Source organism: Myodes glareolus, chromosome 16, assembly GCF_982192425.1.
Source record: "Myodes glareolus chromosome 16, mMyoGla1.1, whole genome shotgun sequence".
Lineage (NCBI taxonomy): Eukaryota > Metazoa > Chordata > Mammalia > Rodentia > Cricetidae > Myodes > Myodes glareolus.
The window spans coordinates 51,080,990-51,107,400 of record NC_142041.1 but is presented as its reverse complement, the minus strand read 5'-3'; the positions used below and the strand labels follow the sequence as shown (position 1 = coordinate 51,107,400).

At 38.2% G+C, this 26,411-nt stretch overlaps 1 protein-coding gene across 2 annotated transcripts; it reads left to right on the top strand.

The window, feature by feature from the left end:
• Positions 1-12: 12 nt before the first annotated feature.
• On the top strand, positions 13-26,224 carry Pnisr (PNN interacting serine and arginine rich protein). Of its 2 annotated transcripts, none has more exons than XM_048419814.3 (12): positions 13-126; positions 6,707-6,808; positions 9,149-9,337; positions 11,093-11,316; positions 12,981-13,152; positions 14,110-14,300; positions 16,876-17,013; positions 20,425-20,524; positions 21,239-21,292; positions 22,392-22,562; positions 24,543-25,647; positions 25,890-26,224. In XM_048419814.3, exons 2-12 carry the CDS (start codon positions 6,721-6,723, stop codon positions 25,918-25,920), a joined length of 2,463 nt encoding a protein of 820 aa, XP_048275771.2. In that variant the 5' UTR covers positions 13-126; positions 6,707-6,720; the 3' UTR covers positions 25,921-26,224. The 2 variants fall into 2 exon arrangements, with proteins under 2 accessions (XP_048275771.2, XP_048275770.2); XM_048419813.3 differs by having other exon boundaries at positions 14-126; positions 6,710-6,808.
• The last annotated feature ends 187 nt before the right edge of the window (positions 26,225-26,411 follow it).

Genomic DNA, 26,411 nt, shown 5'->3' with positions numbered 1-26,411 from the left:
CTATTCACTTCCGGGTGAGCCCTATCCGGCGCCATCTTGTCTTGTTCATGAAGAAGTGGAAGCATCGAAAGGGTTGGAGAGAATTACAGGAACGGTGGCGACAGCGGTGTTCCGGAATCGGAGCGGGTAAGCGTTGAACACTTTACACGGAGGCTCTCGCCGGACCATTAAGAGCCTCCCGGTTGCTGCGGCGAAGGTAGCGAGACTTAAGCAGGCTGCGTACGCTGCTTGGCGCGACGGCCGGAACCTCATTCCGAGAAGCCCCGGTGCCCGCCTGAGCTCGCCAATGAGAGCGCCGCTCTCGCCGAAGAAATGAGTGTTTTTGGTGAAGAGAGTGTTCACGATCGCTTCTTGGAACTGAGAGTTTTCTCCGAGAAGGCAGGGGACTAATTGTTGGGCTCCTGACCGGCCGTTAAGCACTGCGCGTGCGCAGTGCAAACACTTGCGGGGCCAGCAGCGCAGAGGGGCGGAGGAGGCGGGGGCCGGGACCTGGAACTTCTACCCAGCGACTCGGACTACGCAGGCCCGGGGAAGGCGGCTGCGTCTTGTTAAAGTATCATTTTGTTGCCTAGTTTGCTTTTTGTGTTTTTACCCAGTGATGAATATTTTGTGTTAAGCATCACAAAGGAGGCTAACAGTATCCCGTGTTTCAGTTGTTTCATTCTTTTGTGGATCATGCTATCTAAGAAAATTGGGCCCTTGAGCAAATTTTGACTGTGCTTGATTAAATTAGCAGTCTAAATCTTTAATACTTCACTAATCTTTTCTCCTCTTGACCCTAAATAAAACAAAAATAATACTGAGATTTCTTGAGTAAAGCAAGGCAAAACTAAACCAGATTTTATTTGTGGGTTGTTTTTTTTTTTTTGCACCAAGAGAGGATGTAGTAAATGAGTTCTAGGATGTGTGTGTGTGTGTTTATGTATGTATATATCTCCATATATCTATATATCCTTTTTTTTTTTTTTCTTTTCTGGAACTCACTCTGTAGACCAGGCCGGCCCCGAACTCAGAGATCAATCTGTCTCTGCCTCTCTAGTGCTGGGATTAAAGGCGTGCGCCACCACCGCCTGCTAGGATATTCTTAAGAGGCATTATTTAAAACACATGTAAACTTTATATTTTAGGAAATTTCCTTTGCATTTTATGGTCCTGGCTGGCTTGGAACTCAGAGATCAACTTGTCTTTGCTTTGGAATGCTGGGATTAAAGGCATTTAGCGCCACACCAAGCCTTAGAATTAACTGTAGGAAAATTGAACAGATAGTTTATAACCGCCCCCAGCTGTTATATTTTCCTCAGCAACATATGCTTGCATGAAACTTTTGTTAGAATTTGGAACAGTGCTGCTGCGTTATTAACTGATGGTTTACTCCTGCATTCTTGGTTTTAAAACAATCTCTTTTAAAACATTAAAAGCAAAAAGGGTTTTGGTTTTGTTTGTTTGTGTGTGGAGAGGGTATCTGTGGAGGCCTGAAGAATGTCAGATCCCCTGGCATTGGAGTTACAGATGGCTGTCATGTGGGTGCTGGGATTGAACCTAGGTTCTCTGCAAGAGTAGCCAGTGCTCTTAACTGCTAAGGCATTTTTCTAGGCACTATATGTTTTTTAAAAGAAAAATTACTATTTTATGTCTGGGTGTTGTACTATATTTTGTTACTTAAATTTTACTTTTGACCATTGCTGAGTCTTTCCGATGCCTACTGTTCCCCTCCAGTTCTTATTTGATTCTTTCCTTTGTTGCTCGTCACTAAGGCTGGTCTGGGATGCTCAGCAATCCTCCTGCCTCAGCTTCTTGAATATTGAGATTGCAGACATGTGCTACCACAGAGCTTTGTTTTTTTGTTTCAGTTGTGGCAAGGACAGGGTCTTATAGCCTCCAACTCAAAATCTTCTAGCCTTTGCTTCTTTACCTCCTTAGTGATAAGATTACAAGATTGCCAGCTATAAACGGCTTTAGAAGATCACATTTTAATTAAATTTTAATTATTGTCACACAGTCTTTAAGTGACTTTTGTAAATATTAGTGATCACCATTTGAACAAGTCATTTTTAGAAACTCAAAACAGTTGAAGGTTTTTTTTTTAAGATTATTTTTATATGTGTCTGCACTAGTGCACAAATGCCATACATGCGTGTATCTGTTTGTGCCTGTGTATGTGTGTGCATATTAGTGTGAGTGTCTGTGGAGGTCAGAAGATGGTGGGTCCCCTGGAATTTCAGGAAGTATAAGTTGTTTCATGTGTGCTGGGATTGAACTTGGGTCCTCTGTAAGAGTAACCAGCACTTCTTTAACCATTGAGCCATTTCTTCAGCTCTGGATTTTGTTTTGTTTTTCACTTGCAGTTCTAATAGTAATTTAAAGAAAGACTAAATGCTGATCGTTCCGGTTGTTAGTATTTAGGGCGGGGGGGGGGTCACTGTAGCAGATTACTAGGCGACTTAAAAATAGCTGAAATATTCTCTTTCATGGTTCTAAAGGGAAAAAGAATGAAAGCAAAGTTTGCAAGGTGTCTTCCTTGCTTCTGAGTTTTGATTTGTCTTTCTGTTCCATAGCTTGCAAACTTGTCCAGTCTTTGGCATCGTAGGCACAGGACCTTTCTCCGTGTGGATGCTTATGTCTTAAGGATTTGATTAGTTCTTACCCTAATCAAATGTGACCTCATCCTAAATTGACTACTGTATCTGCCCAGACCGGGTTTCCAAATAAGGAAAGATATCACAAAATAGGACTTGAGCCTGTCTTTAGGAATACTCTAGGTTGGTCCATAATTGGTGTTAGTGTTTTCCAGCAGTGTGATACTTTTGATGATCAGATGCAATCCTTGGTTATTAGCTTTTCTCTTCTTCCCAAATTAAAGTGTTTTTTTTTTTTAAAGACATCACAATTGACTTGTCCCTGTGAAGGGAAATATTGTCAACAAAGTCTTGTTGCATGAATCATCAGTAATCAAACTTTGCCAAACTTGAAAAGTTGATAATCTATGACAATAATTCTAAAAGGAGACTGAATAAGTTGATTCGATCTTTTAAAAGAATAGTTGCATTTATTTAATTTATTTTGTGTGATTATGTGTGTATGTGTGGACACATGTACCATGACATTTTGTGGAGATCAGAGGGCTGCTTGCAGGAATTGGTTCTCCTCTAGCACCATGTGGGTTTCAGGGATTAAATTCAGGCAGGTTGCCAGGCTGGGTGGGAAGTGCCTGTACCTACTGAACCATCTCATGGCTCTCAGAATTTTTTACCCCTAGGGGGATATAAGGGTATTGGGGCTGATTATATAGGCCTTACATATGTTTCACTACTTAATGGCAGTCCCTAGGCAATAGAAATCAAACTGTGATATTAAAGAAATAAATAGTAATACTAAAATGTACTTTTCATAGTTAAAGTTATGTATTTAGTCGCTAACATAAATTAATGAGTAAAATACCTAACCGTTTAGTATAGACAAAATGGACACATGGCCTGACTGACCTTGAACTCAGAGATTTGGCCTCTTAGTGCTGGCTCCCATTCCTGGCACCATAATTTTGTGCTTTGACTCTTGTATGTAAGGAGTCATAGTATTCTGCTTTAGAGTTTTGTATTTGTCCTTTAGGATAAAGATTTTATGGTGAACATGAAGAAATAGAGACTAGGGCTTCGAATTTTTGTTATCAAATCAGTCTTGCTCTTTTGTTGAGCAATTGGTAAACCTCTTTAGTAAAGTCTTGTGCTGTCTTAAAACATACAAAAGTGTGTATTCCATGCTTGATTGGTTCATTCTGTTTTTCTAATCAAGTTTTTGCCTAAATTTTGTTCGTTTGCTTATTTTTCTCTAGACTCCATTGGTTTCTTGAGGCAGAGATTCCTTGTGTAACTCTGACTGTTTTGGAACTAGCTCTGTAGACCAGTCTGGCCTCCAGCTCACACTGATCAACTTGTCTCTGCCTCCCAAGTGTGGGGATTAAAAGTGCTACTACCTCCTGGCTTTCTGTAGACATTTGAGGGAAATCAAAGTTAAGTTTTTATGACCATCAAGTTATCTCCTTAGAATTAGATTTCTAAATTTATTCTATAGCCTCTAAGAAAATGAACAAAGGCTTTGTGGTTTATCTTCTGTCTAGGTGACTTCTGTGAAATTTTTTTACTTTATATTTTTTTACTATATAAATAAGCCTTTATGGATTGTGCTTCTCACTTTACCTTGATTCCTTTCGTCTTAAAGTTTGTGTATTTCTAAAATTATACATTTATACACACAATAAAATAGTCCAAAGAATACAAAAAGTATGAAGTAGAAGTTCCCTGATAACTTTTTCCTTGCTCCCTTGAACTTCAAGGGATTTTGTAGTGTAGGACTCATATTCATGCTATGCTATGAGGGAACAGGAAGCTTCAGGTGGCGGTTTTCATGCTGTAGTTGTCTTTTCTCGAGTTTGTCTATCAGCGCACGTCAGTGTAGAGAGCTCTACTCACTTTAATTTATTTACCTTTAGTTAAATTTCACTGAAAGTGCATGTTTACCATTAGAAAATTTGCCAAGATTTTTAAAATAGTTTTCTTGTGAATATATTCATCCATGGTTGCGGCCCTGAAAGGGATTTGCTAGACCAGAAGGTTATGTTTATAATTTTACTAAGAGACTGTAATGCTCTATTTTCCAAAAAGACCCAGACCCAGGTAGTTAGTTGGTGGGCAGCCTTTACCTCATTCAATAGTCATTTCAAACTACGTCAGGATTCTTTTGGTTTTGTTAAAACATTTTAATCGGCTGGAATAATGGCTTGGAGGTCAAGAGCACTGGCGTTTCTTCCAGAATGCACATTTTAGTGACTCCTGATACTTGGACTTTTCTTGTCATCTTTGCTCCTCTACCCCATATTTTACATTGATTTTTCTCAATCTAAATTGTCAAACACCATTCCTGAATAGTAGCTCTTGAGAAAAGCTTTGGAAGACTCTGTGTGTGTGTGTGTGTGTGTGTGTGTGTGTGTGTGTGTGTGTGTGTGTGTGTGTGCATGTGCATGTGTGCATGCACATAGATACCTGGGATCCAACTCAGGAGATCAGGCCTGGCAATATATCTCCTTACTCACAGAGCTGTCTTGGTGGCCTCTGTTACTGGTTCTTTTTCTAAAGATTTATTTTTATTTATTTATTTTTAGATGTTTTTATTTTATATGTATGAGTGTTTTTCGTGCACGTTCTTATGTGTGCCACCTGTGTGCCTGGTGCCCCTAGATGTCAGAAGGCTCTAGATCCTCTGGAGTTGGAATTAGGAATGATTGTGAACCACTGTGTGCTGGGAACAAGTGCTCCTAGCTGCTGAGCCATCTCTGCAGCCCCTAAAGATTTTGAAATTATGTGTTAGGTATGTGTCTGTGGGTGTGTGTAGCTGTCCTTTGAGGCCAGTGGTGTCAGAACTCTGGAGCTGGAATTAAAGGTGATTTATGAGCACACTCCATGTGGGTACTGGAACCAAACACGGCTTCTCTGCGAGATCAGTTTGCACCCCTAACTGCTGAACCATTTCTAGCCCTTGTTGCTCGTGTTTTTCATGGGTGGGTGTGGTAGAGTGCAGGGGCATGGTTTGAGGTGGGGTCTCATTGTGTGGCTCTGGTTGGCCTAGAGCTCACAAATACCATAATTTTTCAGCCTCCTGAATGCTGGGATTAAAGATGTGTTCTACCACCAAGCAGTGGTGGTGCATGCCTTTAATCCCAGAATCTGTGAAATAGAGGCAGGAGATCTCAGTGAGTTTGAGGCCAGCCTGGTCTGCAAGAGCTGGTTCCAGGACAGCCAGGGTTGTTAATACAGAGAAACTCTGTCTCGGAAAAACAAAACAAAAAAAGTGTTCCGTTATGCTCAATTTGTTATTGGTTCTTGAACAGAGCTAGTTATGGTGTTTGATAAAGTATTTTATATGTATATATATATATATATATATATATATGACTTGTAGGAATTATATGCCTTATGAGTTTTCAGGCTTGTTTACAGAAAAGTGAATGGCATAAGGATCTGCCATCCCCTTACTCATAACTTAGAGTACCCCGCCTTCTTTTCATGATGTTTAAATGTTAAGGGTCTTAGAAGCTGTCTTACATTCTGACTTTGTCTGATTACTGTTTCTAATACTGTTTTATGTCATTCTTGAATGCCTATAATTTTTGTGTGTGTGTGTGTGTGTGTGTGTGTGTGTGTGTGTGTGTGTGTGTTGGAAGCTCAGTTAATTAAACATCTGTTCGACGATTTAGTGCTGTAGGGAATATAATACTAGATATTGGAAATCATATCTTATGTGGGTGACACTGGAAGTCTTTATAATTTCATCAACTTACAAAGTTTTCTTAATCAGATGTTAGATTTGCTATTATGTGTTTATTGTTATTGCTGTAATACAAGAACAAGTTTTCATCTTCTACAGCTATTTGTTACCATTTTAAAGGTGTTTGGGGATTGAAGGAATCATTTCTTCGTAATTAAAATAATTGGATTTCTAGAGATTAAAACTGTACTTTTAACTAAACTCTGATACTAGCATTAACTTAAACTTTTCTGTTCTTGCTTTTCAACCTTAATCTAGTTATCTCTGGCAATATTTTGAATAGAATTATAGCTCTTTCATCATGTAAAAATATCATCATGCAATTTCTGTTGTATTAATTTTGAAAATGTAAAAAGTCCCAGCTTTAACTGTGCTTGCTTTGTTTAAGTAGAAACTTGAAGGATGTGGGATCAAGGAGGACAACCTTGGCAGCAATGGCCCTTGAACCAACAACAGTGGATGCAGTCATTTCAACACCAGCAGGATCCAAGTAAGGAAAATAAATGCTTCATTTGGAATCGGGTAGGGGTGGACATTTGGAAATGGGTGGGATATAGATGATAACATTCAGTTGGCTTATTGAATCCTTCATGGAAAGAGTTAGCCTTGCAGTTTAGTAGTGAATGCATTCCTGTTGTTGGCTGTCTTTTGCTCTTACTACTCTTTACTCTTTAGGTCTTTTGTGGGGCCTGCCACCCAGTTCCCAAATAAATCATGCACAGAGATTTATTATTACTTATAAATGCTTGGCCTTAGCTTCTCTTATTTCTGCCAGCTTAACTTCAATTAGTCTGACTACATTTTGCCTCTGGGCTTTTTCCTCTTCTTACTTCTCTATACCGTACTTCCACTCTTGCTCAGTGGCTGGCTGAGCCTGGCCCCTAGCGTCCTCCTCTCCTCATTCTCTTGCTCATCTTTTCCTTCCAGATTTCTCTCTATTTATTCTCTCTGCCTGCCAGCTCCACCTATCCTTTCTCCTGCCTCAGTATTGGTGGTTCAGCTCTTTATTAGACCATCAGTTGTTTTAGACAAAGAATCCCAGTTTCACAGAGTTAAATGCAGCACAAAAGCAGCACATCTTTACATTGTTAAACAAATGTTCCAGAGCATAAACAAATGTAACACCCTTTAAAGTGTTTTACGACACATATTCTTAAAAATGCTTTCTGGAAGTATAGAAAATTTTGTGACAGTTTTACATTTTTAAACTGATAGCATTTTAGCACTTAACTTAGTTATGGCTAATTTTGTTTCATCATGTGATTTTTTTTTTGTTTTGTTTTGTTTTAAATTTGACATTGCCCTGTCGTTAGGGAGATATTTTTTCTTTTTTTGAGAAGCCTTATAATGTAGCACAGACTGGACTACAATGTTCTATATAGCCCAGGCTAGCCTCAGACTCACAGTGCTCCTATTACAGCTTGTTTTTTTCTTTTAAATAGCTATGTAGCATTTTAATGTAGGATTTTATTCTATTATAAACCAATGATGATAGCAACAGCAAGACTTCTGGATTTTTTAAAATATTTTTTATGATTTATTTAACTTTTTTTTATTTTATGTGCATTGGTGTGAAGGTGTCAGATCCCCTGAAACTGGATCATCAGACACTTGTGAGCTGCCATGTGGGTGCTGGGAATTGAACCCGGGTCCTCTGGAAGAGCAGTCAGTGCTCTTAACCACGGAGCCATCTTTCCAGCCCCTGGATTTTTTTTTTTTTATTGTTTAAACCTTTCCAGGCTTAAAACAGTTCACATAATCTTGAGTGCATAACAGTTACTTGTCAAAGTATTTTCTTAGTACAAGTGCTAGATTTACTAGATCACAAGGTTGGGAAGTTTAACATGTATTTGTTTAACGTGCTTAGTTCTATTTCTGTTCTTCCATTTTCTGTTTCATTAAAATGTATGAGAACATTTATTGAAACCTGACTAAACGGCTTTGTTACTAGTAATGCTAGGTCTTAGAATTTTAGTGTAGATTGGAGAAGAAAGAACCTGAAAGAGTAGGAACCGTGGCTTGTGAAGTTATTGGAGAGGTGTTTCTGTTGACAGCAGTGAGTGTAAAAGAAGCTGTGAGAAGGAGCAGGGTAGAAAGTTACCCCGATTCATCATGTGTAGGCTCAAAGGCAGCCTAGAGAGAATGGCTTTTACCTGTTTCCCATTATGTGTTTCTGACTACCTTTATCCTGTTTTGTGTGTCTGAGTTGTTGTCTGTCTAGCTGGTGACTCCCCCAACTCTGCCCTTCTTCATCCTAGCATCCTTAGTTTGGTTGCCCCATCTATACTTCCTGCCTGGCTACCAGCCAATCAGCATTTTATTGAACCAATTTGAGTGACAAATCTTTCCACTGTACAAGAGGACTATTCTACAGCAGATGAAGAACAGAGATGAGAAAGAAAGGGAAAGAGGGAGTGAAGAAGAAAGAGAGAAGGAAGGAGCCAGGGAATGGTTCAGGAGTTAAAACTTGACATGCAAGCAAGAAAACTGGAACCCTGTTAAATGCTGGGTGTGTTGTGAGAGAGTGGTCTACTCTGTCTCAGAAAGCAGAGAGGGATCAATCACTAAGCAAACTGGCTATGGAGACTAGTATTATCAGGGAGCTCTGGGTTTGATTGAGAGGCCCTTCCTCAAAGAATAGTGTGGATAAGATAAAGGAAGAGATTACCATCGGACCTCCATACACATGTAGATATACATACATGTATACCACACACATATATATGAAAAGAAGAAAAATAATGGAATAATTGCGATGCTTGTTTTACATAGATGTGCTATTCTTTTAGCGCCTTCATTCTGAATGCTAAGTTCTGTTAATTTACTTTAGGCCAGATTGACTGGGCTGCTTTGGCTCAAGCTTGGATTGCACAAAGAGAAGCTTCAGGACAGCAAAGCATCGTAGAACAACCACCAGGAATGATGCCAAATGGACAGGATATGCCTGCGATGGAATCCGGTCCAAATAATCATGGGAATTTTCAAGGGGATTCAAACTTTAACAGAATGTGGCAACCAGGTTTGTTATTTATATTTTCAAATTTTAGGATGTTTTAAAATAAAATGAGGATTAGTAGTACATTGCTTTCCTTGTTTACTTCTGTGGCTTCTTGGAATTAATGGTCCTTAAAAAATAGACTTGTCAAAATTTAATTTTTACATTTTTGTGGTTAAATTATTTTGTACACAGTCTGCTGGCATTGTGGCACTCAGTTTGATTTTTTTCTTGGTTCTTCATTCCTAGGCTGACAGGGGCTGGGAACACTCTGGAAACTTCACTTGGCATCTAGGGAAAAGAGAGCACTCTTTGTCTCTCTGTTGCAACCTCTGGCCTTTTCAGAAGCAGCACTGGCAGAGTAAAACATGTCTAGCCTCTAATTAAAGAAAAGTTGTGCCACTGTGTGACAAACAAGCCTGTCGGCTATGCTCTGCTCCCATCGCCCACCCACCTTTCTCCTCTCCCCCCTTTTTCAGATAGTCATGATTTTCCATAAGTTCTTGGCTGTTTGGTTTTATTTTTTAAGCTTCACAGTATAATTTAGATTCCTTAATGCTAATTCAGTTTTCTATGATTGTGTTAATATTTTTAATAACCACGTCACACTATTTGTAGAGATTTCACATTTGAATATCCTGCTGAGAAAATCATAGCCTCCACTTGCTATTATTTATTAATTTTTAAAATGTATTTGTTTAATTACTATGTGTGTTGGTGTTTTACCTGCAAGTATGTCTGTATGATGATACTAGATCCCCTGGGAGTAGAGTTACAGACAGTTGTGAGCTGCCGTGCGGGTGCTGGGAATTGAACCCAGGTCCTCTGGAAGAACAGCCAATGCTCTTAACCACTGAACCATCACTTCAGCCCTTCACTAATTATTTCTGATATTAGCTGGTGAGAAGAGAAAACATAGGATATATTTTCAAAATTATTTTTAAAAGAGAAACAAATATTCTCACTTTTGATACTATGAGATGGTTGATTTTTGTCTTCTAAAAGGCTAAATTTTCCCAATTTTTAAAATGTTTTAGTTCTCAAGTTAAAGTTTACTCATTCTGGCATCATTGATTGATTCTCCTTTCACTCCTGCTACATTTAGTTTGACCTTAATGTTTTGGTTGGTTTTTTTGTGTGTGTGTGACACTAGGAATTTACTAACCTCTGTGCCTCAGTTTCCCCTTCTGAAACAGATGATACCAGAATTTCTCCCTACCTCACAGGGTTGTTGTGAGGATAAATGATGTATTCATGAAAAAGAGTAATATTAACTTTGAAGTATTTTTATGTTGTTGCCATTGAACAGTAACTGAGCAGTTTATCCAAGAGGTACTTTGGAATTTGTTAAATTTGTTAAAAAATACTTTTTGGAGCTGAGTGTGGACTCACATGCCTCTAGTTCCAGTAGTAGAAAGGCAGAGGCAGAAGGGGCTCATGTTTAATGCCTGTCTTGGCTATGTAAAAAGTTCCAGGTTAGCTTGGTCTATATAGCAGGATTCTTGTCTCAAATATCAAAACAAAATTTCTCAAATATCAAAACAAAATAGTAACGTTGGGCATTTTGTGAATTAGAATGGAGTTAACTTATTTGAATTACGTATGAGATACTGTTTCATTTGTTGCTTATTTTTAAGTTAATACAAGAGGAATTTGACAAAAATGTCATAAATTGCTTTTTAAAATCTGTCTTTTCTCTAGCTTTCTTGAGATCTTAAAAATTGTATTGATTTTGTTATAACCCCCTGTTGAATGTCTTTATGCCTAAATCCTGAATAGAATGGGGAATGCATCAGCAACCCCCACACCCCCCTCCAGATCAGCCATGGATGCCACCAACACCAGGCCCAATGGACATTGTTCCTCCTTCTGAAGACAGCAACAGTCAGGACAGTGGGGAATTTGCCCCTGACAACAGACATATGTTTAACCAGAACAATCACAACTTTGGTGGACCACCCGATAATTTTGCAGTGGGGCCGGTGAACCAGTTTGACTATCAGGTGAAAGATATTTTGTTACTTTACTATCATAGACATGCACGTAACTCATTCTTTGGAAATGTCTCGTCAAAAATTCCTAAGATGTGTGTCATTTTCAGGATTGTATGAATAAGCACATAAACAGTGTCAAAATTTATCAGCGTTTATTAAAATCATTAGATTTTTAGTTTGTTAGGAAAATGGTACAAGCAAGCGGAAAAATTAGGATAAAGTGAAAACTGTATAAGTGCAAATAGTTATATGATGTCTTGTCTTCCAGTTTCAATATGATATGTTTAAATGTTATAGTTGAGTACATTATATGTTACTAGATTATGAGTAAGACACAAAACACAGTGAATGTAGATTATTCCTAACTGCCATGCCTTCTGTGTAGAATTATTACTGTTTTTCTCGGTGTTTTTCTCCCCATTTATAGAACATATTAATGGAATTGTGTTCATGGCTTCCTCTGTGACATTCAGCTCATTTCTAGGGACGTAGAACTCTATGGAGAATAGTGTTATTGTATTGGGCTTTATTTTTTTAATCTGCTTTGCTAGGGTTTACCCTTAAAAATCTAAATGTCAACATGAGGTTGTGGTGGCTCACGGCTTTAATCCCAGCACTTGAGAGTCAGAGGCAGGTGATCTCATGTTAGTTCGAGGCCAGCCTGGTCCACAGAACTAGGTCTAGGACAGCCAGGGCTACACAAAGAAACCTTGTCTCGAAAAATAAACAAACAAAAATGTCATTGTGAAAAAACAAGTTTGTATGTACTACACTGTCAAAATATAAAAATTTTAGAAACTGCACATTTAAGCATTAATTGTAAGGTGAATTTGATAATATGTTCACCTTGAGACAGTAGTCCTCTCGTTAATGCATGATTAGATTCTTGTGAATTCACTCTTGGAATTCACACGTGACGGGCTTTTCTCCATTATGAAGGGATGTAGTGACAGGAGCCCCATTCTTACCCTAGTTGAGCTTGATGAAGCCCGTGTGAACAAGGCTGAGCCTGTTGGCAACTTTCCCCTAAAAGGCCTCTAGCAGAGCTTCGAAATAGTCATTTACTATAGTAGATAATTCCGTATCATTTTGGGGTTAGAAAAAACAAATCTTGCACCACTTTAGAAACAGCCTGAATTCACTAGCAGTGGGAAGTTGAAATTGACAGCAGCAACAACAACAACAGCAGAATTGTTATGTAGCTTTTGGTTAAATGAAATTGACTAAGTGTGGTGGTACCTCCTGTCACCCCAGCACCTACCTGTGAGACTCTTGATTGAGTTTCTGACCAGCCTTCGGCACATAGCAAGTTCAAAGCTAGTCAGGGCTATATAGCGAGAGCTTTCCTTTGATAGGGTGTATAAATGAATTTAAAATGAAAAGGTTCATATACATAAATAGAATTGTGTATGTGCCTTTCTGTAGTTCTTGAATAATCTATCAGCAGGGTTGTAGAAAGCTATTTATATTTGCATATGCAGAAAATCGTTATCGTTCCTGAGAAAAACAAGCTCAGGTTCTTGGGGCTACAGAAATCCTGTTGGATGTTAGGGCCATGGAATTCTTGGAATTGCTGCACACATGGATTTCTACTGTCCCATTTCATAACACGCGTGTGTCCCAGAGGGTGTATGTACAAAATTGAAGAAAATTAAAATGCAATACTCTTTCAGCATGGGGCTGCTTTTGGTCCACCACAAGGTGGATTTCATCCTCCTTATTGGCAACCAGGACCTCCAGGACCTCCAGCACCTGCACAGAATCGAAGAGAGCGGCCGCCATCATTCAGGGACCGGCAGCGTTCACCAATTGCTCTTCCTGTGAAGCAGGAGCCTCCACAAATTGGTAACTATTTAAATATGTTTTGTGAACCACATTAGCATGATAACTATCACTGTAAAAACCTTGTTTTGGTTTCCTAAGTTGTTCTAGTACCTCTTTAATGTGGTAGTAATAATGGTATTTAAAAGCCCTATCATAGTCATGAATCTGAAATAAAAAATGAGAGAGCTACCTATCTAAATGTAAAAAGTATTGCATATTTTTTCTTCAAATTATTTGCCTTAAACAGTAATTTGCAATTAAAAATGCAACCTTCAGAGTTGATAGTTTAGTGTTCTCTGCCTTGGGTCTCCTTCCAGTATTAGTTATGAGATACATTTCTGTCACATTGGTTTCCTTTAACTATTTACTTCCTATGAGTACTTTAACAACAACAAAATCAATTTTTAATTACCATTAAAGTTAGTAATGACAAGTTATATATTTAACCCACATTTTATCTCGAAAGTTTCAGATCATCTACCATTTAATGAGCCAGGAAATAGAACTTTTAACACCTTAGGAAGATTCTAACTTACTGCTTTTTTAATTTAACTAGATGAATTCTTAGTATGAAAATGAACTATATCTTTGTCTGACTCTTGTCTGTTGTCATATTTAAGCAAGCAGCTTAGTGTAAGAATTTGGGTCTGAATTAGCCTTCATCACTGGCTTTTTGACCCTGAGCAAACACTTGGCTTTCTCTCATTGAACTTTAGTCTCCTCACCTACAAAAGAGGTTGAATAATAGTAGTGATCTCTGGGCTTTTGTATGCTTTAAATGAGGTGACACTTAATAAGCTCTTGTGGCCTGGCAGAAAGCTTTAGAAGTGCTCCCTCCTGCTATTCAAAGGAATAGCTTTTAAAGCACAGCATTAAAGGAATTTTAGGCTCATTGCAATTATAGAAGTTCAAAACGTTATTCGATTATTAGAGTTTTACTTAACTGACTTACGAATTCTTTTTCCGTATATGAAACAGATGCAGTAAAACGCAGGACTCTTCCAGCCTGGATTCGTGAAGGCCTTGAGAAAATGGAACGTGAAAAGCAGAAGAAATTAGAGAAAGAAAGAATGGAACAGCAGCGTTCACAGTTGTCAAAAAAAGAAAAGAAAGCCACAGAAGATGCTGAAGGAGGAGATGGCCCTCGTTTACCTCAGAGAAGTAAATTTGTAAGTAGATCCTGACATGAAACTGATAATTGTGACTATGGGAAAAGTGGCCTGAGCCTTCAGAAAAATATTCATTTTCTTGAACATTCTTGGGGCAAGTATATTGAGGTTTGGGGTTTGTTGTTGATGTTATTTTGTGTTTGTTTCATTGAGATAGGATCTTTTTATTTGGCCCAGGGTGGCCTCAAACACTTCCATAGACTACTATTGAACTCACTACCCTTCAGTTTCCCAAGGGCAAGGATTATATGTGCGTGCCATTATGTCTAGTGGGGTTTGTATTTCACATGATGTTGTTGTGGGTAGGTGAAAGAAGAAAGGAAGGAGGCAATAAGTGTTTAAAAAGTTTATCCTGTAAGAATATCCCCTGTAATTCTGGTTAGTTTTTATGTTAGTGTACAGTTTTATATTTTCCTTATTATGGTGCAGCCAGCTCCCTAACAGTGGGTCATATAAAACAAAGCAGTGTTAAATAGCATAGAGAAATAAATGTACCTTTGAATAGCTTTTTAATGCATATGTTTTAATTGATGATTTAGGCAGATAGTTATTCATATATTTTTCCCCCCTTGAGACAGGGTTTCTCTGTGTAACAGCTCTAGCTGTCCTGGAACTTGCTTTGTAGACCAGGCTAGCCTTGAACTCACAGAGATCTGCCTGCCTCTGCCTCCTGAGTGCTGGGATTAAAGACGTGTGCCACCACTGTCTGACCTTAATACATACTTTAACTGAGCCTTTAGTAGTTTTCATTCTTTTTGACAGTTAAAGGGTTTTAAATCCTTTTAATATTTATTCATCGGTTATGTGGCATGAGTGGCTAACTAATTTTTCTGTTCTTTAGTGATTCCTGATATGACAGCCAAACCTGGAACCGTGTATATGTGAGGAAATGAGCTGTCATTTCAAGGCTGATTACTGCCTCGGGAATAAGAGCCAGATAACTACATTGTGCTCACATTTGTTTTGTTTATAAACATCATAAATCTGATTTTTTTTTCAAAACACCCACGCCAAAGCTTTTGTTCTGAATGTTATGAAAAAAGAAATGTTAGGAAGTGGGAAATAGCTCTGTGTTCTCGGTTGGTTGGTTGGTTTTAGTTTGATTATTGTCAGCTTTTGTTTAGAGCAGAGAGTCTCAATTTTCCTAATGCTGTGACCCTTTAATACAGTTCCTTATGTTATGCTGATCCCAGCCATAAAATTATTTTTGTTGTTACTTCATAATTGTAATTTTGCTACTGTTAAGAACAATAATGCTAAATATCTGTATTTTCCAATGGTCTTAGATGACACCTGCTTGACCACTGAAGGGGTTGCTATCCACAGATTCAGAACCAGTTTTAGAGTTCCTAAATATGTTGGGTTTGTGTTGCATAAGTTTTCTCGGGTCTTAGTATTCTATACATTAGATGATCATTTAGATGATCATCTGCCTTTTAACTTAGTACAGTACAGTATAGTTGCTAAGAGTGACCATATGGTCTATGGTTTCTTGGTACTAGAATCATACAAAGACAATTTCTCAATCTGAAATAGACCTGATTTCTTATCTGCCTGTCCATTGTGTAGTCAGAAAGATGTAATTTAGGGAGGGTGGGGCAGTGACTTAGTGGTTAAGAGCACTGGATGTTCTTCCAGGAAACCCAAGTTGGATTCTGAGTATCCACTTGGCTACCCAATCATCTGTAACTCCAACCCCAGGAGATGCATTGCCTTCTCCTGACCTATATAGGCACATAAGGCACAAGACAGACCACCCATACACATAGTATAAAAATAAATGTTTTTTTTTTTTTAAAAAAGACTTGTAATTTAAAAAAAGAGAGAGAAATCAGTTTCAGACATAGCAAGCTGAGTTTTTTTTTTGTCTGGCCAGAGATTTATTATTATTAAATCATGTTAAGTAAATAAAAAAATTAGTTATATAGTACTGTAAAAATGAAACTGGTTCATTTATCCAAAGTTCTACCAGCCATTTGTTTCAGGAAGACATTCACTGAATCAGTCATCTCTGCATATGATGCAGTCCTTATTATTTACAAAATAGGTCAAAGTTCATAATGGAGAAACCAATTGAAGATGAAAAGTAACTGCTTTTCATAGACCTTTTTATAGTCAGGCATGGTGGCACACACTTTTAATTAATCCCAGCACTCAGGAGGCAGAGGCAGGCAGATTTCTGTGTGTTCAAGGCCAGCCTGGTCTATAGCCAGGGATATGCAGAGAAATTCTGTCTCGAAAAAGTAACAACAAAGGCCAGACTTTTTATAATCTTAATCCCTAGGTCACACTTTCAATCACTAATACTATGCTCTCAGTATTTTCAGGGATGAGGCTGGATCATGAGTCTGAAGTTGGTTTCTCAAGGGGAAAAAATGTTGGAAAAGAACAGCAATTAATGTAATTTAAAGAACTTGAAGGTTAACGTCAGCAATAGGCTGCATTTTTAGCTCTTTAAAGCTATCACAACACCAGAAAAGAATAAAAACAGTGATTTAGGAAGCAGCTGCTCTCAGTTTGCTTGCTCAGCTTTATAGTATAATGATAAAGCTGTGTTCTCCTGCTGCTTTCATAGGATAGTGATGAAGAAGATGAAGATGCTGAAAACACTGAGGCTGTGAGCAGTGGGAAAGTCACCAGAAGTCCATCTCCAGCTCCTCCAGAAGAGCACAGTGAGCCGGAGATGACCGAAGAAGAGAAGGAGTATCAGATGGTAAGTGCTGCTTCCTACCGTGTGCAGTTGTTTGTTTACAATAAACGGTTGAGTGGCTATTTAAACTGAGAAGTCTGAAGCAGTTGCGAAGTGCTTGTTGAGGTCTGGATGTGCTAGGTAAAGCTTGTGTAAAGAGTGCTAATATTACTCCCCAGTACCCTCTAAAAATACAAAACCACAGGCTATATTATTATTAAATTATTATTAAATTATTAAAGTAGTTATTAACTGTCTTTTCTTAATAACAATTTTTTGAAATTCGCATTGTTTCCTCCCTTTCTTTCTCCAGTCCCTCCCAAGTATACATCATTTGCTCTGACATTTTTTTCTTAATTGTCCTCTCTCTCTCTTTCACATACACACACACACACACACACACACACACACACACACACACTCCTAAGTGTGTAATAAAACTGCTTAGTCCTAATACTGTTACCTGTATGAATGTGATCTCAGGGCTGACCACTTGGTATTGGGTAACTAAATTGAACAAGACTCAGAGGACCTGCACTGGTTCTGACCTGAAAGCCTCCTCTCTGAGGACTAGCTTTCATGGTGCCAAAAGACCGTGCAAGCTTCCAAGGGAGGGAAGCAGCCAATGTTCTACCCAGCTTTGACACTTGTGCATGAAAGCCGTGACATGACAAAATAATCCTAATGATGTGGTGGTGGCATAGATACCTTGATGGCATCCAGCCTATTGTACTTAGGGCCCACTCAGCGAGAGAAACATGCCTGGTGCTGAGAACCTAGTGGAATACCTGGAGCTAGTCTTGTCATGGATCTTGGGTGAGAACCTACAACCGCTACTTTACTAAACCAGCATAACCCCTAACAGCATTGTGTGTACTTATCCTTATGCCTATAGGTGAGTATAGTTCTCACCCATAGTCAAAGAAACTCTTTGCAACAGATAGAGACCAAAACTTAACAATAATAGAACAAGAGTTTGTATGATGGTGAGTTACAGCTGTTAGATCTACAATACAGTTCCTGCACCTGTGGCTCAGAAATCGTGGGGCAGAGGACAGAATGGTTTTAAGAGCCAGAGGAGCCGAAAGTTTGCTGTGAGATTGTATCTCCTAGAAATGTCAAAGTGGCTTTACCCATGAAATCTTGTCAACATGGCTACCTAAACAAGACCTGAACAAGGCTAACACCAATAGACATGGTAACATGGAAATGGGAAAGCTCAAAGGACCTCACCCTTAGACAGAGAACTACATGCAGCTAAGAAATGCTGAGAGCAGGAGAAATGATTTTCCTTAGGGAAGAGCCCCCTAATTGGGTATCCAATATAAAGTCTATTTCAAGTCTATATTAATAACAGCAGTGTAATTAAATAGCACTTAACTGGGCTAGCAAGTTGGCTCAGTGGATCAAAACACAATCATATAAGTCCTTAGTAAGTACTCATGGTGGAAGGAGAGAAGTGGTTTCAAAATTTGTCTTCTGACCTCTGCACATGTGCCTAGCATATACACACAATAACAAATAATTTATAAAAATGGTTTAGTATATATGAGGCTTGAGAACATTTATCGATTCATTTTTTAACAGTTTTCTTTTTTAATGGAAATGTTGAGAATGATTAAAAGAATACATGGTCTAGGAAGCAGTAGGGAATTGTCTTAGTTACTTTTCTATTGCTTTGATAAGACACCATGACCAAGGCAACAAAAAGAGAGTTTATTGGGGACTTACAGTTTCAGAGGATTAGTATCCATTATGGTGGGGAGCATGGTGCCAGTCAGGCATGGTGCTTATATCTTGATCCATGAGCACACGAGTCAGAGAGAGAGAGAGAGAGAGAGAGAGAGCGAGCGAGAGCGAGCTGGGAATGGCATGGGGCTTTTGAAACCTCCCACCCATCCCACATGGATCCCACCTGTGACAGACACATCTCCTCCAGCAAGGCCATGCCTCCTAATATTTCCCAAACAGTCCCATTAACTGGGCACCAGGCATTCAAATATGTGAGTCTGTGGGGGCCATTCTCATTCAAACTCCCACAGGGATTGAGCAGAATTAAACATTTTGTGTGTGTGTGTGTGTGTGTGTGTGTGAGAGAGAGAGAGAGAGAGAGAGAGAGAGAATTCCTAAAGCCTTTCTTCTCTGTGAAGTGCATTATCACTTGATAAGATTGGAATTTGCCCATAATCTCTGGAACATGGCAATTCGCTCTGCTTCCATTTCTATAAATAAGTGATTGTGGGTCCAGAAAGTCTGAGGGATGGAGAGTCTGTACTGTGACTAGTTGTTGGTAGTCACCCCACAGCTACATTCCATGTCTTGCTCAAATACACTGCACTTTCTATTCTATACTATGTTGTGATGTTATTACAGTTTATTAGTATATTAGGACGGGGAAAAAGGACTCTTTTGTCTGGCAAAATAGAGTACCATTGTTCTTTGTGTTGGTTTTTCTTATTTCCCCCTACAGAATTTTAGTTTAACCTTGAAATGTGATTTAAGAATCTAGTTTTATATTCTTAGCAATATTGTTAAGTGAAAGACTACTCCTTTCAACTTAAAACTCCTATAGACATTTGTGTGTGTGTATGTGCAGGTGCCCATGCATGCACATGTGGAAGCCAGAGGCTTATGGTAGGTAGCTGTCTCTAATGCTCTCTGTCCTTATTTTTTCCTTCAAGACAGGGTTTCTCTGTGTTACAGCTCTAGCTGTCCTGGAACTAACTTTGTGGATCAAACTGACCTTGAATTCACAGAGATCTGCCTGCCTTTGCCTCCTAGTGCTGGGATTAAAGGCGTGCGCCACCACTGCCCTATCTTATTATTTAGTTAATTATCTTTGAGTCAAGTGTTCTCAGTTGGTTAGATTTCTTGGCCTCCGAGTCCCGAAGACCCCTGTTGTCTCTGCTTCTTAGAGCCAGTATTGCAGGCGCATGCTGCCATGCCTGGCTTTTTATGTGGATGCTGGGGTTCACACTCAAGCCCTGTGCTTCCACAGTACCTGCTCTACCCACTGTATAAATTTCCCTTTATACAAGCTTTGACTTCTTGTTTTTAGCAAAAGAATTCATGCTATCTACAGATAAGTTTATAGTTTTTAATTTATTATTATTATTATTATTATTTAGAAATAAAGTATTACTGTGTGGCCCATGCCATAGCTCCCAATCCTTTTGTTTCAGCTTTTGTCTTTACTGCTGAGATTACAGGTTTGCACCAGTACACCAAGCACAAGTGGGTAGTCATTCTTTGATACTTGTTAATTTGAAGTTCTTTTTTCAAGTTTTAATGTTTTTCAAGATAGTCTATTCTCAGTAATGATTGATCTGATCTTAAAATATCTTAATTTAAAAGGCTTTTCATTTTAATTATTTTGAAAATAATCAAATGTATTGAAATTAAATTGGAAGCCCTATATAAAATATTATTCTTTAGATGCTGCTGACAAAAATGCTTCTAACTGAAATTCTTCTGGATGTGACAGATGAAGAAATTTATTATGTAGCCAAAGATGCACACCGGAAAGCAACGAAAGGTACATTGTGGGTGCTCTTGGTTTTGTTTTTGTAGGGGAATTTTGATTTCATTAATTATTTTGGACTTTTTTGTTGTCCTCTGGATTTCCATCAACTACTTAAATATTCTCTCCTTGCATGTGTTAACTCTTTGGGAAAGATTCAGTTTGTAGCTATCACGTTGGAACTCTAGCAGTTTGTTTTATCTGACCTACCTAAACACAGATAGTATTCCTCCTGTAGTCCTCTAACACAGTATGGAAAATTCCTCAAGTTCAGTAGATTTCACTGGTTTTGTTTTTGTTTTTTTAAAATAGATACCATGGTATCAATATATGACTTTTTAAATGAATCTTGAATTACATCAAACCTTCAGAGTTTTCAGTTTATTAGTTAAAGTTCTTATAACACTAGTGGCAACCACCTTCCCATATGATTTTAATAACACCTGAAAAACATACAGAAAATATATTATGTGCCATAGGTCATAGAAAAAAATACAGATATACTTACCAACCTTTTCTTCATCATATGCCAATTTCAGCTCACATCAGAATTGTAATTTCAAAGCCAGACATGCTACTGGTTTAAAATGAATGTTATGTTTTTAATGTTTCTTCTCTCCCCAAAAAGCAGCGATAGTAGTAGATTTAACAATACCGTAGACTCTCATGACTATGAAATCGTGGCTATTTGTGTTAACATGTTGTTCCTGTTGTTGATGTGATACAAAGCTCCTGCAAAACAGCTGGCACAGTCCAGTGCACTGGCCTCCCTCACTGGCCTCGGTAAGTGTCTCTGTGTGCGTGTGAGAGGGCTAGAGGGAGACTCGCTGATCTTGTCTTTCTGCTTGTTCTGTTGGGAAATGCACTGTTCCTACTTAGTGGGCGAAACTTAAATGTCAGGCTTGCTTCAGCCTAGAAAAGCTTTATCCACTTTATTTGACTAAAGCATTCACAGGAGAATGATTATAAATGCAAGTTACTGTAGTTAGTTCATTTGAGTGAGTTGAGTGGAGGATTCCCTCATTAATTGCTCCAGTGTGTAATATATAATATGTAATTATATGTGTTATATATTACATACACATAGTTGGTACTTAATAGGTAGTGGTTTAACCTTGGTGGTGTCTAAATTGCCTTTCAGAATTACAGCATACATACTTAAGAGTTCGCCTAGAGAGTGATGGATTTAATGATTTACCTGAATTGTTTTGGAGCAACTCAAGTTTCAACTTAGGGGAAATGGGTTTATGTTACAGCAGTAGTGATGTGTTCATAATTTACTATTTGCATGATATTAAGATTAAAGCTTGAATTTGCCTTTTCCACATATTAACTTATGTAAGGAACAAGAGAAATAGGTAACATGAAATGTCCATGTAGTTCTGATACTACTTCTGGGTGGGGAGTAGTTCACATCATTTCTATAACAGTGAGAATTACGTATTCTGATTTAGTAGAGAAAATTTGCTTAGCATCCTACCTGAACCCAGGAAACTTTGAACAATAAAATAATTATGTTTACAAATATTTTCAGAATCATCCTCAACATTATTCCAGTAGTTGGATTGACTAAACTTTAGTAAGGCTTCATTATTGCTATGTTAAGTGTTTTGTTGGTTTGTGTGGACAATAAAAGAAAGCTATTATTATGATTCCTTGGTGGTGAGAAATATGTGAAATCGTCCAAAGAATAAGATATACTATCACCATTGTCTGAGGATTCTGAGAATTTAATCTTTGAATTTATGCCTCTCCCTACCCGGAATAAGCATATTTTTCCAGGAAAAGGCAATGAAAAAGTAAAATTTCTTCTCGGAGCTTTAGAAGTTTTTAGTGGATAATGTGATGTTTTCATATGCTAGAATGAGTTTTATGCACACAGGTGGCCTGGGTGGTTATGGCTCAGGAGACAGTGAGGATGAGAGGAGCGACAGAGGCTCTGAGTCATCTGATACTGACGATGAAGAGTTACGACACCGAATCCGGCAAAAACAGGAAGCTTTTTGGAGAAAAGAAAAAGAACAACAGCTATTACAAGATAAACAGATGGAAGGTAATCCTAGATTTGTGTAGCTTTTGTATAGTTTCATATGTGCTTTTTTTGCGTGGATTATGCATATTAGTGATTTGAGTCAGCAGTAGTGCATGAGTGTCTCATTAAGGATAGAAATAAAAGCACTTCCCCTTGGAATCATGTAAACAAGAGCAAGTTCCGATTTGAATTCTCTGCTTCATGTTCACTGTGTGTTCTGTCTCTGTTGTGTGAGTCCAGATCTGCCTGTCTCTGTACCTGTGTCTATCCTTGTGAGACTGATTATCTGTGTCTTTCTCTAGCAAAAGACTTTGCTCTGTAGAAAATATCCACTGGGAAAAGAGTGGGATACAGAAATCTTTAACAGCATTTTACAAGGGACCAAGTCATTGGTTCCAACTGATCCCAATGAACCCAGAAAACAATCATCTCCTCCTCCTCTGGCCCCCCAGCTGAAGACCAAACCTAGGGCCTTGCACTTGCTAGGCAAGGGCTGTACCACTGAGCTAAATCCCCAACCCCACAGACACCACTTTTTATCAGCCTTTGTGATCAATTTTAGGAAGTTGCTTTCAACTCTGCGTTTGCAGTTTTCAGCAAATGATACACATGCATAGTCTGGGTCAGGGGAATAGTTAAAGAGTAGTCATTTAAGATTACAGCTCTGCATTAGCTTAGGTTGTGAAAGTTCATTGCATGGGCAATCCAAGGCAAGTAAAGTTGATTGTTCTATTTTCCTTTTAAAAGCAGGTTAGCCAAACAGTCTGAGTCTGAGTATACAGCAGGGTAACAGTCTTATGTCTTAAATGACCTTAGGGTGTGTTATTAACTTTGGCTATGAGGTTCAGCAAAAGCTCCAGTCTCTTAGAATGTAAGAGATAGCTTTATAATATTGTAGCACCATAGTTTTAGTTTTAGACCAAGTAGAGATATTGTAGGATAGAACTGGAGGCTTCATTTTAAGTGGTATGATAACAGCTGAGATTAAGATCACATTGTATTTTTTATTTTGTTTCAGTTTGTTGTAAGAACAATTCATCCCTATGATCATAAACCAGACTCTTTAGATATCTTTATTTTGTGTTAAAATTATTGCAATGAAAACAGACTTTTGTAATGATTTAATGTATTTATAAAACTACTGAGAAAATATCTATTTAGGGAAAAGAAATTAGAAATACTTTATTAAAAATCTCATACATAAGTACAGTTTTTAAGTATGTGAAAATACTAGGAATAATGAAAGCGTGTTAGGGTTTAATTTTTGAAAAGTATTATTTGGACAGCTCTTAGGAAATGACTAAGCTTTGTTAATAATTTTCCAAGGAATCACTGCTTGTCTGTCTGTCTCTCTCTCTCTCTCTGTCTGTCTGTCTGTCTCTCTTTTCTTTGATGTTGGGTTTTTGGTTTTTTGTTTGTTTGTTTCGTTTCAATTTTTGTTGTTGTTCTTGGTCTTTTGAGACAGGAACCCCATGTTCCTCACTATTCTAGAGCTCACTGTATAGAACAGGCCGACCTCTCATGGAGATCCTCCTGCCTGTGCCTCCCAAGTACTGGGATTAAAGCTATGCACCACTGTACCCTACTGCTTATCTCTTACTTACTAGTACTGGACAAAGAAGAAACCTCTGCATTTTGATACTCTTACTGTACTGTCTAGAATAGTACCTAGCTAACTACATGTGGCTTTTGAGAACTTGAAATGTAGCTAGCCTTTAGCTGAAGTATTGATGTAGGTGATAGTGCTAGACTTCAAAGATTTTCTTTTTGATTTAGTGTTTGAAATATTAATACTTTTGACATGTTAGGTCTATGAAATGTGGAACTTAATTCTACTTTATTTTTATCATTTTAATGTAGCCGTGAGAAAGTTTTTAATTATTTAGGTGGTCTGTACCCTAATTGTATTAAAAATGAAACTATTATTATAATTTGTTAATATGGTAGTTTTTCATTTCTTACTTAGCTTTTCTGTGTCTTTTTGTCTTTTTTCTGTTTCAGAAGAAAAGCAGCAAACAGAAAGGGTTACAAAAGAGATGAATGAATTTATTCACAGAGAGTCAAATAGTTTATCACTGCTAGAAGCAAGTGAAGCAGACGGTGATGTGGTTAATGAAAAGAAAAGAACTCCAAATGAAGCTCCGTCAGCGTTAGAGCCCAAAAGAGAGCATAAAGGGAAAGAGAAAGAACGGAGGAGTAGGTCAGGGAGCAGTAGTAGCGGCAGCTCCAGTAGCAATAGCAGGACCAGCAGCAGTAGCAGCTCCGTCTCCAGTTCTTCCTACAGCTCCAGCTCAGGCAGCAGCTGCACGTCCTCCCGCTCCTCTTCTCCTAAAAGGAAAAAGAGACACAGTAGGAGCAGGTCTCCCGCCGTGAAAGCCAGGCGGAGCAGGAGCAGGAGCAGGAGCAGGAGCAGGAGCTACTCGCGCAGAGTTAAGATAGACAGCAGCAGGGCTAGAGTGAAGCTGCGGGACAGGAGGAGATCTAATAGGAGTAGCATTGAAAGAGAAAGACGAAGAAACCGGAGTCCTTCCCGAGACAGACGTAGAAGCAGAAGTCGCTCAAGGGATAGACGAGCCAATCGTTCCAGTCGCAGTAGGAGTCGAGATAGGCGTAAAATTGAGGATCCACGTGGAAATCTTAGTGGGAGCAGTCATAAGCATAAAGGTGAGGCTAAAGAACAAGACAGGAAAAAGGAGAGGAGTCGAAGTGTAGATAAAGACAGGAGAAAAAAAGACAAAGAAAGGGACCGTGAACAGGATAAACGAAAAGAGAAACAGAAAAGGGAAGAAAAAGATTTTAAATTCAGTAGTCAGGATGATCGGCTAAAAAGGAAGCGAGAAAGTGAGAGAATCTTCTGTAGGAGTGGTTCTATATCTGTTAAAGTCATAAGACATGACTCCAGACAGGACAGTAAGAAAAGTGCTACCAAAGACAGTAAAAAGCATTCAGGTTCTGATTCTAGTGGAAGGAGCAGTTCTGAATCCCCTGGAAGTAGCAAAGAAAAGAAGGCTAAGAAGCCTAAACATAGTCGATCGCGCTCCATGGAGAAATCTCAAAGGTCTGGTAAGAAGGCAAGCCGCAAACACAAGTCTAAGTCCCGATCAAGGTAGTATACTTTTTAAAGTATTTTGTCTGCTTTTTTTTTTCTTTTAAAGTTTTTTGAATTTATTCAAAGTTGAAAGTGTCCTTTCTCTCTCTCTCTTTTATAAACTCAGTTTGGTATTTGTTAAATATTTTTAAATAATGTTAGAAATCCTATATAACAGTATTTATTTATATTGCAGATTTTAAGTATAAATACATTTTTATTTTTAAATTTTGTCTTTTCCCATTTTTTTTTTTTTTCAGATCAACAACGCCTCCCCGTCGTAAACGCTGAGGAATGATGTGGCAAGAGCCATGACGCTGTTTTAAAAATTCCATGAGTTTTAAGGGCTTGTCTCATTATAGAGGCACATTGTGGCTGTGTAGGTGAAACCAGATTTTTTTTTTAATTGTGTAAATAGGTGTCTTTTTCCAAATGCTGCTCCAAGTTAATAGGATTTCTTTGTATTACATTTTTTTCAAGAAATAGTACATAATAAGACTATAAATATGCCATTCTCTTTCAGCTGTATTGTTCTTAAAATTATTCTTGAATGTACTGTGATGTCAATAAAGCTCTTCAGTTCATTTTTGTTAAACTCTTGCACATTAATTTTATGATTTTAACCTAAGGAACGTACTTTTATAAAAAGGCAGCTGAAGTTTTGTACAACAGGTTTTAAAAGTTCCTCACATCTTCCCCAAAGAAAATGGTTTTAACCTAATAGTTTGTCAGAGTTTGTAAATTATACCCATGGACTTTTGTCAAATTCCAGTTTTAAGGCT